We start from the raw sequence: 16075 nt of genomic DNA, 5'->3' as shown, positions 1-16075 counted from the left end.
TTCCTTCACCAACAAAATAATTGAACACCTAATTCACTCCAGACAAGACATGAATCTCGGTTACACCAACAAATATCCCTTTTTAACCAAACACTCCCACTGGAAAGACATCCCCAAATGCTAGGACTTACGTTGGACACACACATAACCTTTATTCTATAAAAGCAACATCATTGCACAGTTATCTCATAAACTCTCACAGGCATAGCCTTTGTACAACAGAGGCCGAGCCCCACCTTAATCACCACAAACATGCAAAAGCAGCTAAAAACATAAAGCAGAGCCATCATCCATCCATCATCCATCATCCAATCCTACGTTGCCCCATAAGAAGCGTACAAGCCTGGGGCTAGGCAAGTTGGTCGTGACATTTAAGATGAGAGTGAAAATACATTACCAATATGCCGGGAATCGAAGCAGAGCCATAAGATAAAGAATTAGTGGGGTGCACAAGACCAAAAGATACAGATTACTTACATCAAGGAATAAATCCATTCAACGATTATGTGAACATAAGAGGTACACAGTTCATTTCTTTAGCTCAAGCTATATGCCACCCTTGTAAGTTCATGGTGCATCGCCCCTCTCCACAAAGAAACAGAAAATGAACAACTGCCCAGTACTACATTCCACAGCAACATCTTTCTTTCTGCACCCAGCAGAACTCTTCACAAAACATATGGCCACCACAACCATCCAGAACCTGCAGCCAGACAGCATTCCTCATGAATGTCCATCAGACATCCTCTCCCTTTTACCGAACTTGGAGAGACATGAGTACACCTAGCCAGAATACAATGCTGCCATCACCCTTCCCTGCATCATCACCAACACAGTATACAACTCAAAAGCAATTCACTATGTCCACACTAAATTGCAGCCCCTCCCACATCATATATTTATTCACCTCATGTGCCACACTTATCACAACACAAACAGTCTTTCAACATAACCTAAGAGCATAATTAACATACAGAAGCATGTTAATACAGCATAACGAGACCTAAACTAGTAAGGAAGATGTGTTTGGGAACTTCCCAGTCTGATGAGTATGTGGTCCTAAAGATATTCTCTTGCTGTAATTGATTGGCTTATGAATATGGTGACCCTTGTGTCCAGCACTTGTGTTGCAAGCAGACTCATAGTGAATTTTGCACGTACAATAGAGTCATTCATCTTCATAGTTTCTCAAAAAAAAAAAAAAAAAAAATCTCCCTGCCCTTGTAAATATGAAACTGGCAGAATAATAATGATGATGTCAGATTCATTCATAATGGTATAGTTCATCAGATCATTGCATTTTATATAATACAGTACCATATACTTGATGTGGTACAGAAAGGTTTAAATCAGAGGAATGTTTGGGGTTTACTGCTCACATACATATTCAGGTCATTACATTTTATATAATATGCTGGGTGTGGTACAGAAAGGTTTAAGGGATGTTTGGAGTTTACTGCTGACATACTAACATCAAGGGCAAGCAACTGGTCAGTTTTACTCTAAAGGTTTTGACTGAGTAGCCTAGCACGAGGCCTTGATGTTCCAGATGGGGCAGTGAAGGACTGGATGATAGATGGATATATGGGAGTAAGTATGCCAGTAGATGAAATAGCTTGCTCTTATTCCTCCAACAGACACACTGGTGACACCCCCAGCCACTCAGCTGGACAATGGCAATGAGTCGAATATCCGAGGACCAGCCATCTCCACAACCACTTGTGCTTCCTCCACTGCTGCCTCAGCGACATGTGCTTCCTCCACCACCACTCCTGCTACCTCCTGTAGTGCTTCCACTGCCACCACCACCATCCTTCCTAAATCTTACTCCACCCCTAATGTCAGTAACGGTATGCCTGACCCAAATGCCAGCACCACAAGTCTTGCCAGTTTAGCGGATATCAACGGCAGTGGGGTTGGTGGGGTGATAGTGGGTGGGGAGGAGTATGTGGTGGTAGGAGTGTGTGTGGTGGTCGTGAGGCTTATCGTGGAGTACAGTGAATGTGCATCCACCCTGAGGCTTGCCGCACAGCAGTTACTTACTCGCCTCACAGACTTGCTCAGGAGGTTTAATTCAGACACATGCAGGTATATATGGAATATATCATGTGCTGATTCAGCAGTTTTCGTGTAAATAGTGATTTTTTAAAAATCTTGGTCTGAACTCATGAAGGACAAGTCTAACCTTGAATAGTACTGTTTTCCAGGAAAGGTATCATTAGGCTCTTATGCTAATTAATCATTTATAAAGGAACTGATGATTGCAACTATACAGTACTTGAGGCGAACTGAGTTTAATAATCATTTTTTATTTTCTTAATGAATATCTCCTTTCAGACTGTTGATTGAAGCAGGAGCAGTGGCTCTTGGATTGAAAACAATTACAATCAGAAATCTTGCATTGGCATGGCGCTCCTTACAACTGCTCTTGACTTTAATGCCTCGGGTCAATACACACTTCTCTGCTCTGCTTGACCCAGATATAGTGGAGAAAAATGTAGACCAGGTAAATATTTATCCAAAGCTGTAAGTAATTGAGGATGCTTTATATCCTACCTACCTACCTATTGCCAGACGCCATAATCCCGTAAGTTTATATACCGTATTTCGCGGCATATAAGACGCACTTTTTTGTCTCAAAGTTACCTTAAAATATCCCCATGCGTCCTGCACGTTAGACTAAGGCAGGTTAGTTAGGCTTCACTGAGAAGAAACTCTTATAAAGATGATCATCTCAATGCTTAGCAACCACAGGTGTTTTCTACAGTATGCAGACTTGATTTTATTTTTAAAAATAATATACACTAGTGTGTATATGCAGCAGATTTTAAGAAACACGCGAGATCAGAAACACAAAACTTTCGCGGGTTTGTTTACAGCTCAACTGGCTAACATCGTGAAGATATTTAGCGGTTTAGCAATTTAACAGTTTAGCATCCGCACTATTCCAGCAAGCTAACGTACATGATCACTGGTGAACCGTCTGCTAACCTTCTGAAAGGCAATCATGACCACTTTGCTTGCCATCCATTCACTAACTAGCAAAGCAATCATACTGGAGAGATGCTGGCTAGTGAAACTGTAAGTCATCAAAACAGACTTTCGTCACGTATGGAAATACAGTAACCCTAATTAGGTCAGTTACTTTTGTGACATTTTGTGAGTGTATATATGCAGCAGATATTAAAACACGGAAGTTCAAAAACACAAAGCATCCACGGTTTGTTTTCAGCTCAACTGGCCAATACCGTCAAGAGGTTTAGCGGTTTAGCAACTTAGCAGTTTAGTGTCTAGCGTACACCCTACTATAACAAGCTAACGTGCTCACTGGTGAACTGTCTGCTAACCTTCTGAAAGGCAATCATGACCACTTTGCTTGCCATCCATTCACTAACTAGCAAAGCAATCATACTGGAGAGATGCTGGCTAGTGAAACTGCCAAGTCATCAAAACAGACTTTCGTCACATATGGAAATTCAGTAACCCTAATTAGGTCAGTTACTTTTGAGACATTTTGTGAGTGTATATATGCAGCAGATATTAAAACATGCAAGTTCAAGAACACTAAGCATTCACGGGATTGTTTTCAGCTCAACTGGCCAATACCGTCAAGGGGTTTAGCGGTTTAGCAACTTAGCAGTTTAGTGTCTAGCGTACACCCTACTCTAGCAAGCTAACGAAGTTACAGCTTCACTTTTTTCAGCCAAGTGAAGTACTTTAGCAATGTCTATGCAACTCAGGGCACACCCAATTACAGTATTTTGTTATGAAAATAGGATAAAATTCACTGAGTAGCATAACTGATGCAATATCTGAAATAGCAGTGCCTGACGGGCATTCATATCAGCGTCCGCTATTTCTGTTGTATTCTTAGCAGACGAAGCGATCAGAATGATCGACAACGTTCACTCTCTGCATCTCTGCTGCCTAAGCAAAGCTCTCATGATCGGCAATGGGGATCATTTAGGCCGTAACGTCCAAATTTGTTAGGTTAGGTTAGGTTAGGTTAGGTTGTAAAATCTTTTGCCATTTTGGACGTTACGGCCGAAACGACCAGAATCCTAAGGTGTAGGTGAGAGTTTGGTGTAGGTGTAGTTAAGGAAGTAGAAATGGGAAGAGTCAGGCTAGGGAACTGATAATCCGCTTATTATAATCCCTTCAGCCCAGCAATGTATTTTATAGGGTAGTTTATTCATGCTCGCCATATGATTTTATTCAGTTCAGGAAACATGTACTGAGGTTAATGTGGGCTGTATCAAATGCCCCAAGTCTGAATATCGCCTGTGCTCAGTTAAAACGATTGCCAAGTTAAAATCGTATGGTGTGGTATGAGCAATTCAATGGATGGTACTGAGGACCATTTACTGTATGAAAGTGACAGTGAAACAGTGATGATGACTGTGGTGATGACTTCCAGTGATGCTTCAGGACTCGGGGGAAGTAGTGATGAATTCTCAGGATTTGAAGACGAGTGAAATTTTCACCATGTCAGTAATATGAAGTGAATATGGGTTTTAGGTGATCATGACAGATGCAACCATGGAAAATTTAGGATCAATGGTCCTGTACACCTTTAGTCTTGCACTGACGATGTTTGGATGAATAAATTGTTTGAGATGTTTCATATCCTTAAGTGATGATATTTATATTGAACAACCAAATACATTTTGATGTTTTTGGCATATAATAAAGCCACTGGGTACTCCAAAACGGACTGATGTAAATGTTTCAGAGGTGAGCGAATGTTGCATGTGGTGTGTACATGTATGCGTGTGTGTGTGTGTGTACCATAGCGACTAGGAGGCAGCAGTGTTAAGACCAAAAATGGATGTTTTCACAGTACTCGAATGTTTTGAGATGGATATCTGTTTTTAGCAAATTCTGGTAAGAGAAATATGCATTTTAATTGTTGATGCTGCAAGGAAAACAGCTGACAGTAAGGGAGTGATACTGGGAGAAGAGGGTTGAGCCAGTTGTGTAGCGCTTGGGATGCAGCAGTGTTGCTAAGAGATAGTTTCACCATTCTCGACATGTTTTGAGATGAATGTCTGTTTTTAGTAAATTGTGATCAGTGAAGAACGTATTTTTAACTGTTGATGCTGCAAGGGAAACATCGCTGACAGTGAGGAAGTGATACTGAGAGGAAGGGGTAGAGACTGCTGTCTAGCGACTGGGAGGCAGCAGTGTTACTAAGGTGTAACAATGGATGTTTTCACCATAGTATGTTTTGAAATGAATGTTTATAGTAAATTATGATCAGTGAAGCATACATTTTTAATTGTTGATGCTGCAAGGCAAACATAGCTGACAGTGAAGGAGTGATACTGAGAGAAGAGAGTAAAAACAGCTGTCTATCCTGTTCCCAAGCAGCCTTGCTATATTGAACTTTGGTTGTAAAACATTGTAATTTGTGTATTTACAAGTGCTACCTTTTTATATTATTTGTGGAGGTAATTACAGGTTAGAGTGCATGATTAATGATGGTAGTCGTCTGATATTGTGCTTGAGTCAAGGCAATGTGAGGAAATTCCGTAACAGGTGTGGAATATGACGGGGTTCTTTTAGGATAAATGAACTGATGTGAACATTCATTGTATTTTATGTTTTCGTCAGTGAATGAAAGAATAGAGTTTATTGACTTCATTTGTGGTTTTAAATTCATAAAATATTAAAAACAGTGTTTATATCAGTTTACTGATACATATTTATCAACAAAATTGAGATGGCCTTGTGGTTTGGTTTGAAGTCACATTTTGTTAAGATGGGGTTTTGTTTTCTCTTTTCCTGTATCATTCTTTGTACATAAAAGAAGAAACTAAAGGATGATGAGCAGTTCTGAATAGATTCTGAAAGGTGAGTGTTGTATCTAAGTGATAGTGGCTCATATCAGTCACGTTTTGTCAAGAAGGGGCATTGTTTTCTTTTCCTGTACCATTCTTTGTATATAAAAAAAGAAACCAAAGGCTGATGATCAGTAATGAATAGATTCTGAAAGGTGAGTGTGTATCTGTGTGGTAATGGCTCTTATCAAGAAACCTTACTGCAGTCTTGGTTGGGGCAAACTTTTTTTTCACAGAACTGCCCTGCCAGAATCAGGGTGCGTCTTTCACAATGCTGCGTCTTACATGCCGCGAAATACGGTATATATTTTTTTCAAATGCTGTATTGGCATGTCAGCCATTTTTGTGGTTGATTTTAAATACAGTATTTTAACTTTTCCTTTGTATGTTAGTATTATCTACAGCAAAAGTATAGGAACCTCACACTCGGAAGGATTGCCTCACAAAAAATGCATTCACTTAGCATAGTGCCGGGGAGCGCGGTAGCTCGGGAGTAGGGTGTCGGGCTCGTAATCGTGAGGTTGCGAGTTCGCGCCCCGCCCAGTAGCTGCTGTGCTCGGAGGGGTTGTGCTCTCCTGTAACCCCAGCAGGGCTATATGATCTGATGAGGTCTAGCTCGGGGATTAATCCCCTTAGCATAGTGCCTGTCAAGTAGCTGGTGTTCATGATTGGTGAGATAAATGGGAGAATTGATACTGATTCTGTAAATGATGTACAAGTAACCCCTGTTATTTGAAGGGATTAAGTAAAGATAGCTCTGAAAATAATATTTGGACAGCAAATAGGTTATGATATGGGTTCAGTGGGGTCATGTCAGGTGGCAGCAGAAATTTACTCTCGTGTAGCTATTAACTCCCCTCAGAGTATATATATCCACTTATATTATTACAAACTGCCAGCAACATAGTACTAGCACAATAATTCTGATTACACTCAGTAACACATAGGTTATGTATGGTTATGTTAGGTGGCCATAGAGGGTTACCCATGTGTAACTTTATTCACCTCCCTTCCAAGCAAATATCCAGTCATAATGACACAAACAAGCACGGCACAAGCACCAGATTCGAGTCACACTCAGTAACACATGGGTTAAATAGGGTTATGTCTGTTGGCCATTCTGCACAGGATTGACAAGTGTGACTTTGGTCACCCCCCAGTATATAACCAGTAATAACTACTTGAAAAAGAGGAACTCCATGCAGAATGACACTTGGGTCATAGATGAGTTTATCCATCGGTCATATATTACAGGGTTATCATGTGTTACTTCAGTCACCCCCAGAGTACATATCCAGTTATAATTACACACACATAGAAGCACAACATCTGCAACAGAATTCATATAACATTAAATAACACATGGATAGACTGGGCATTTCATTGTGTCTAGCAGCTTATAAAATTATTATTTTTTTTTTTTTTGGGGGGGGGATTCAGGTAAATGAAAATGGATTTGCAAATGCAAATGGATTTGGTGCAGAAAATGGAAATAGAGTAAAACCTCTGTAAGTCAGTATAATAGGGGCTGAGGCCATTCCAACTTATGGAAAGTGTGAGGCCTCCTGACTACCCGGAAAAAAAAAATCATTTACTTTGTTTGCAGAAGGTGTAATCCAAGCATAAGGAGGGCCTTTTGGTAGGCTATAGAGGTGTTAGGGGGGCCCATGATCTCTTCTCTGCAATGTTTTCACTTCTGTGCAACATTTTCTAACCATGATCACAACTGCACTACCTTACACTTTATATGCAGGCCTTGAGAACACTATTACACTTTATATACAGGCCTTAATCACTGCTGTAAAGCACTATTGTATACAAAATTAATCACTATCAGAGTCACAGCTAAAAATTAGTGCAGGCAACTCTGAGGACACACTGGTTAGGAGGCTGCATGTTGGTGGTGGCAGATGCTAGACTGAGGCGGGAAGCTGATGCTGAACCCTATCAGGCTAAAACATGATGAACCTGGTGTGTCATATCGAGATTAGGTTTCCATTACACAACATTTTACGACTTAGGGGAATATTTCCAGGATTTTTACAATGATTTTTTTCAAAAAATTAAAATTACCGTACTGTATTTTCATCAACAAATATCATGTGCCATGCTGACTTAAGCATAATCCCAACTAAAAGGGTTCCGACTTATGGAGGGTTTACTGTACAGAGTAATGAAAAATTGATTATCAATAGATCAGGTACCAGGGACTGCCTCTAAGAGGTCATAACAGTGTGTGTTTGGAAAATGATAATGGAAGGCAACTGAAGAACATGTCAGGAAAGGTTATGCATCAGTAATTCATTTTTTTTAAGCACAGAGAGACCTGAATTACAGAGTGACTGGAGAGAATGCATAAATGAGCTGGTTGATTACATGTCATGCAGAGAAAGATCTATCTATCTATCTATTGCCGGACGCCTTAATCCCGTAAGGGGTGGTCACAAACAAATTGCCTCCTGAGAAAGATGCTTTGAATTATTACAGTAACATGGGAATGGAGAGAGGACAATGTGGAGGTTTATCTTGTATGATTGTGGTATTCAAGATAAAACTAAGAGAATTGTGGTAGATAAAGAGAGAGAGAATACCAGTCAGAGTGAAAGACTAAGAGTGGACAAGCTGAGAAACAAAAGCAGGAGAAGAAAGAAGAATAGAACAGTAAGAGAGAAAGGAAACAGGAAAGAGAGAAAAACAGGAGGAGGAAAGGAAAGAAAGAGAAAGTGAATAAAGAGAGAGCAATAAAAGTGACAGAAAAAGGAAGAGGGAGAATGCATAAATGAGGAAAAGAAAAAAGAGTGAGACAAAGAAGTGACAGGTGAAGGAAAAGGGGCAGAAGAATGGAGAGGAGAGAAATCAAAAGGTGCTGCTGCCAGCTGTAAAGGTTTGTAAAGTTAACCTTTACGGCACAAGAATCTCAGGGGTCACCCATGGATAGGAGGGATTGAGCAATGATGGAGAGGAGAGAGAAGCCAGTGAGTATGGGAGAGAGACTGGTACCCTGTTCTATGCAAATGAGATTGTGCAGTGGTTGAAAATGACTGTACCTTTAATCACTCATATTTTTGTTTGATTATCAGGTGAATTATGCAAAACTAGAATGATGTATTGGCCTTAAATTTCATGGAAACTTCTGCACTGCACAGGTAATGCGTGAGTATCGTGAACACTGTGATGCAATAGAAACCAAAATAGTTGGAGTGATGAGCAACACGCTAGAGCGACAGCTGTCAACATGGGAGGCTCGATCGCCTGTTCCCTCTGCTGCCTTTAATGGAATATTGAAAGCAGTGACCAAATTGAATGAAACTGTCTCTGGTGTTTTGCCCCCACCACAGGTATGGTTACCATGTGTTTTATGAGAGCTTTTCAGTTATTATACCTAGTGGGAATACTTGAGGAAATATTTTTTCTTTCATGAACAGTTTAACAGCTTTCTAGCTTCCTCTACCATTGCCTTTTTCAGAAGTATCAGCTATTTGAAAAAATCACGGCTTCTTTGAGAGAAAAATTGCGCTTCCATCTTGTACGGCTGAATGTTTCATCTGTTGGACCTCAGAGCTGGTATGTTAATGCACAATATTTTGTACTGTCAGTGTTTCACCCTTTTGGTGTTAGAATGCTGCCCACACCATATCAGACAGTTTGGTCTGGGGATCAACCAGTTCTAATAAGTATTGTATTTTCAGTTTCTGTCTGTATCTGATTTGACATTGCTTTTAATTGCTTGATATACATAAGGTTTCATTAATATTCATAACAGCTAAGATTCATTTTCTTGTAGCCTACTGTAATATAAATTGGCCAGCTGTAATGTCTTAATATTACACTAATAGTTTTAGCATTGAGAATCAATATGTGATGTGTTGATGACCATAGTACACTGCAGGGTTGTTACCAGTGAGCTCACTGAGTGGAGTGTCTTAGCAGTGATTGTATTCATTGTCTTGACCAAATCACTCTGCAGTGTTTTTACCAGTGAGCTCATTGAACTGAGGAATGATTGACAAAATTCATTGTCTTGATGAACCATTTATTCTATAGGGTTGTTACCAGTGAGCTCACCTTCTACTTCAACCACCTGGAGGGTCTGGGGTTGAGCGGGCTGGTGTCGCAAGAGGAGTTTACAATAGGGTTGTGGCCTCCCCGGTGAAGTAGCAGTCATTGGTGACTCCATTCATGCGCAAAATTATCATTTATTTGGTTAGAAATGAGAGTTCCACAGGAAATATTTATTGCAGTATTATTGTATGTGTGACGTCTTAATAGTCAGAATCTAAAGATGTCAGTGAGGAACAAATACAGTGTAAGAAAGTAGCTGTTCAGATTTTGTATGTGGAAAATATTTTTTAAAACTAGAATATGTAAAGAGTATCTGTATAGTTAGCTTTTGTAAATACTTATCATCAAACTTGTACAGTCTGTAGTTATCCAGATAATTTAGTTTTTAATGTACAGTTCAATTTCTGATACCAGGTCTGTCATGAGAATTTACATTTTCATATCAGACTTTACCGGCCCGATTTTGAAGATTCAGGGATCATTAACTAGACAAGTTTAAATCATTATTTATTCAGATGTTCATTGAACTTAGCACAGGTGTATATTATGATATGTGTGAGAGGATGTGTGTATTTTTACATTGTTCGGTACATTCCTGATACTATGGTATGTATTGTAATTGGTGAAGTGATAATTAGCTGGTGATTCTCTAGTAACCTGGTTTGTGCAGTTTGACAACAAAACAGATGTGATTGTTATATTTCATATGATAATGTATTTTTAATTAGTTAAGCAGGTAATGTAGCTTTATGTTGCCAGTGTCAAAAAAGTTTGAAAGCAAGGTAGACCCTGCAAAGATGAATTATGTATCAATAAAAGTTGGCTATGCCTTGGAAATTGATATGCAGACTTGCCGCATAGTTTGTACATTCACAAAAGTAATTACAGGTACAAAGTTTTGGAAAGACTCCAAAGGCAGGATTCCCAATTTCTTTTAGACATTGTTAATTTCCAAAACAAGTATTGTAACATTTCCACCCTGTCAGTTTCAGATAAATTTTCAAGAACCAGTAATGTCTGTAAAAAAATAAAAGATTAGTATATTATATGTAATTAATGACATCATATTCTTTGGCACTTGGTTATTGTTATGAAGCTAGTCACATGGAGCTGTATTATCATCAGCTTAGGAGGCTTTATACCACCTATTCATTACCAAAATTTCCATGTGTGACATAGTAATTTTCAGTTGTGTGGTATTAATGCCATCATTGTTACTATAAAAAAGATGTAATAGGTGTGGAAGACAATAGTAAGGATAAACAGGCAAAAGTAAATGCTGAGGAAAAAATCTTTAGATCATAAATATTAACTCCTTAAATCTGCATGATGTCCATTTTGCTTTGATTTTATTGAACTTAGGAAATGCTGCTTGTGCTGATGGAGTTAAGGCTATTTGTAATCCTTTGACTTTGAAAAGTCTGTTCAAAGCTGAATGAAATAATTAGATGACAGTAATAGAATTGAAAAAATATCTGTGAGGCTCAGTAGTTACTGGTAGAACTCTGGATGGTACTGAGGGTATTTGTTTAGATAAGGTGCCAGAAAGCCTTCTTAGCCCATGAGAATACATACCTGGATCATAGGTCATTCCATTAAATATTAAACACAGTAAAGATGATGGATGGTACTGGGGGTATTCCTTCCCTCACCCTGAAAACTAAAGGATTGTGATGTACAACAAATCCTCCTTATATGTTGGCAGGATTTAGAATAAGTCGACCCCAGACATGTGCGAGGATTAGGTTACAAGACTCGTCACAAATGGATAATGTTTGCTAGTGTGTGATGCCTGTGAAACGGTAAAGGTAAACTGGGGCAGACGCCATGAGGTGGTTAGCCATGACACTCATCTCTATAACATAGGCCTTTAAATCTGTTGTGGATTCTTCACCCAGTACCCTGAAATACAAGGCCACTGCATCATCCAGGTTTCCACAGCTACTTCACCCAGGTGTTATCCTAGTACTCATTTAACCTTCCAACCCACAAAAGGTGAATGGACACCTGAGTCAAGTGACACCAGCTGCCTACACCAGGATTACTATTGTTCCCAAAGATGGGTCTAACAGTCTGACATATAATGGTCCTTAGGCATCAATTAGTGGCTACTCATCTGCCATTTCCTCATTTCATCAGTCATAACCTTACAGTACCCCAGCATGTTACCAAGAAACCAAACACTTAAGGCATGTTTAAGGTATTATTATTCATTAAAAGTGAGATTGAGATGTGTAGCTGGAAATGAGCATTGCTGCAGAGGTATCTGAGCTGTCACTGAGCCCTGACCTTTTCAGCATTATCATAAATGCACCATAAATAAACAATAAATTAAGCACTCTGTGGTCAAGTATGCACATACTTGAAGCATGGATGATTGTACCATGCCAGGCGCATTGGTTGATTGTAAATGAGGTCAGTTTACCTGCTAGTGAATGCAAAGCAGTGAGGAAAGAAATGTATATTCATGTATTTTCACTCTAAACAAATAACAGTGCAAATTTATTTTCCATCACAACTTATTGGTGTATGTGGAATATAAGTAATTGGTAAACTAAGTACTCCCCCCCCCCCCTCCAAGACCTTTCACTGATAAGGCAGAGATGTGGGTCTTTGTTTTTGGATGTTCGGGGCTGACTGTAAAACCCTCTGTTTGCTGGATCAAGGGGTGTAGTGCCTCTAGGCTTTGTATGGTGCCCTGTGCTGGTCCTAGAATAGGCTTCCTGTATTTTAGGTAACTTGGCAGAGAAGAGGATTATGAAAAAAAACATTACCAGCAAGGCACTCGACCCATAAACCTCTTCTTGGACTTGTCCTGTGAGTTCCAGCACAAGATGCATGCTGCAAGCACCGTGCTTTTCAATTGTTTGCCTATGTTTTCATGCCATATGCAGTAAAAGTCCTGTAATCCAAATGGCAGGGGATCAAGGGTTGTTCCAACTATTTTTTCAGACTATTGGGAGGGACCTTTGAAAACATTAGAAATATGTACATGATCATTAACCTCTAAAGGCCTGGATTCTTTCGACTGTACATGCGTGAAAATCTGTATATTGACCCAATTTTTTTGCTCTTACAGAAGTAAAAAGTTTTATGCCCAAGGTTTAGAGATTGAATTTACACACCTTATGCTGCAAACCATAGCACTGTAGACTCAACTAGTTACTGAGCTATAGGCCGTCAAAGATCATCAAAAATTGACACTGGCAACCCTTGCATATAGGGAGAGAAAAAAAAAATTGCACGAACACTAATTTTGGTATTACAGAATGAAAGATGTTGATTGTACACACCAGAAAATGTATATATCATTCTCATAATTATGTCAAATGTTTACCATGTAGCCACAGCAAGAAAGTAACTGGAAGTGGAGGGAGTATGAAGGAATGGAGGGGGGGAGAATGAGGGAGGATGGTGGGGGGGAGTGTGGCATGGAAAAATCAGCTTTATAGAGTTGATAGGAGGAGCTGTGAGTCCAGTCACAAGCGAGGGAGGGGGAGAGGGAACAATAGGTTTGGGGTTGAGGTAGGTGGCGAGAGGGCGGTGGGGGAATCACCCCCCCTCCCTCCCCACCACCACCATGGGTAGGGATCCGGATCCTCCCCCCTCCCTCTTCAAGACGTAGTTCTCTTTGGTTTGCATTGATATACATCACAATTGGGCCAAAACCTAGTGTCAGCAGTTTTTTACAAAGGCTCCTCTATTGATCCTATTAGGCATCAGGTGAAATTCTGGAAAAGGATTGATTGATCCTTGTTATGCTACATGTTCAAGGGTCAACTTCTTGTCCTTTGAACACGAGCTACTGAGCTGGGGTTCCCTTCGAGATCAGGTCTAGAGCATGCAACTAGAGGAACAGGGCATAAAAACTCAGGTCAACCATCCTTACATGTATATTGCCTTAGTTACAACTCAAAACTGAATACAATACTCATATTACACACTATACTGTACAGTTAAGAATCACAGTACGACAGGTGGACTCTGGTTCGGGCTGCTGTGGATTTGGGCTGCTCACAGGTGTCGTCCAGGTGTGGGAGGAATCTCTTCAGGTGTACCCTCCCGCAGGAGGCACGGGACCACTGCCAGGGGCTGGGGCATCTGGAGTAGGCTGTTGGGTGGCGTGGAGGGAGGCCTGTCCCTAGTGGGGCCTTGGTGGGGAAGACGGCCCTTGGGACTGGGGACCGAGCAGGTGCACTTGTCTATGCCCAGTCCTGGAGGAGGGATGCTTGCCGATGGGGCTGGGGGGGTCATGCCCCGGGGTCCTGGGGGCACCCATGGGTGACTGGGGGCTGCAGTCTTGCTCAGGTCGAGTTGCCATCAGGTGCTGCCTGTGGCGTCCCTTCCTCCTGGAGTCTGACAGCGAGGGGTGTCGGTGGGGCACTGGCTGCAGGGCACGGATCCCCAGACTCACCAGGGGGCCTCGCCATGTCTCCTCCAGCTGCAACTCCGCCTGGGAACAGCCTTTGCAGGGAGAGAGAGAAGGGTGTCCCACGTGGCCTCTGGGTGGGTGGTGAGGCAAGCAAGGGATGTCCTCCGTGAGGAGAGTCATAGGGACAGCAAACGAGGGACATACAGTGGCCGATCCCTCTGCGGGGTGGATGGTGGCCATTGCCGTGGTTCTAATACCCCTGGGACAGCAGGTGAAGGGCATATGGTGGACGACCCTTTCCGGCGTGGAATGTGGCCGTCGCCGAAGTCCTGCTCCCTTAGGAGGTGGTAGAAGAAGGACGGACGGTGGCCGATCCTTCCCCGGTGCAGATGGTGGCCATCACTGCGTTTCTACCCTTCTCTGTGGTCACAGCAGGGAGACGTATGGTGGCCAGCCTCCTCCCGGTGCGGACGGTGGCTGTCACCACGATGCTGTTCCAAGGAGTGGCTGCAGGTGAAAGGCATACGGTGACCGTTACTTCCCTGGTGAAGACAGTGGACCTCGCCTTGGTCCTGCAGGGGGTAGTAGCTGAAGAGCGTACAGTAGCCTACTCTTCCCCAATGCAGACGGCGGCCATTGTCACAATGTTGGCTGGAACTGTATCTCTACAAGTCCTACCCCGATCCTGGCGAGTAGTCTGCCAGGTGGCTCCATAGAGGGGAAGAAGGGTGCCAGATAGTGGGGGACATAGGCCTGTCTTCATTGGGCCCTTTGCGCACCGTATGCGCCTCCGTGTGGTCTGCCCCTGGGATGGGTGTTGCGCCACGCCGCCATCCCGCACGTGGCTCCTCCATGGGGTGGGTGTTGCGACACCCCTTCCGTGGTTTCCTGTTGGGGTGGGTGTTTCAATCCTATTAGTACTTTAAGGGTTAAATAAACACTTAAAATTATAAGAGTTATAGTTTTACTCACTGGAAATGCATAGAAATGTAAATGAATAGTTGCCGGCTGGTACATCCAAGTCCAAGAGAAGTCCAAACCATACAAATCCTTAGATAAAGCTCAGAAAAGTTCGAAAAAAAGATCAGAAGAATTAGAAAAATTTTGCCTAGGAAATTTGGAGCACTGGGATATTTGGATTATTGATGATCGAATTAAAGGACTTCTACTGTATCAGTGTAAAAAGTATGAGGTGATGTGAAGGAGGGAACATAGAGAAGGGAGGGCAGTACTATTGCACCATATCCTTTAAACCAGGAAACAGAATATTTTACTCTAAATCACAGTTTACTGACTTATTCAGAATGTGTAGCCCAAAGGCTACAAATACTACCTGCTGGAGAAGGTTCTTTTAGCCAGACTAGGAGAGAAAAACAAGTTATTTCATATTTCCACAGGCCCTTCTTTCCTTCTCTCCCATTTCTCCTTTAAGGAAAGTATGATGATGGCAATCAAATCTTCAAGCAGGTGCCACCTAAAGCAGAACAAGTAGTCTATAAGTGGAAACAATCATCTGATGAATCAATCCCCAGTAACCTTAAAACCTGCAAGAGGAGGATCTTGAAAGGGAAATCAAATTCATCTCTATTTTTCCATGCACAACTTACTAAATTACAAAGCAAATGTGACTGGCCTTGTGGTAAATCCAGAACAGGGACTATTGTTTGCTTCATCATTAACATAATTACATGTAGGAATTAATGTACCTGGCTGTCACACAAGTGGAACATGAGGGTCCATAGTGTGAGTTTAATTTATAGAAGGTACTGAGCAAAGCTCATCGACCCTTGTATGGTTAAAC

The 16075-nt window shown here is 41.4% G+C and overlaps 1 protein-coding gene across 1 annotated transcript in view; it reads left to right on the top strand.

Moving 5' to 3' along the window:
- Positions 1–10967, top strand: part of scat (VPS54 subunit of GARP complex scat) — a 127871-nt gene extending 116904 nt beyond the window's left edge. The window contains exons 17-21 of the mRNA XM_080280659.1: positions 1638–2088; positions 2338–2506; positions 8987–9178; positions 9307–9404; positions 9885–10967. Of these exons, the coding sequence (XP_080136785.1) occupies positions 1638–2088; positions 2338–2506; positions 8987–9178; positions 9307–9404; positions 9885–9993 (1019 nt within the window). The 3' untranslated portion in view covers positions 9994–10967. The remainder of the gene's footprint in view (positions 1–1637; positions 2089–2337; positions 2507–8986; positions 9179–9306; positions 9405–9884) is intronic.
- Positions 10968–16075: the final 5108 nt, after the last annotated feature.

The sequence above is a fragment of the Coenobita brevimanus genome, chromosome 86 (genome assembly GCF_032717465.1).
Source record: "Coenobita brevimanus isolate Jiangsu-jjx chromosome 86, ASM3271746v2, whole genome shotgun sequence".
NCBI lineage: Eukaryota > Metazoa > Arthropoda > Malacostraca > Decapoda > Coenobitidae > Coenobita > Coenobita brevimanus.
Note: the sequence above shows the minus strand (reverse complement) of the source record. Positions and strands in the feature narration are given on the sequence as shown.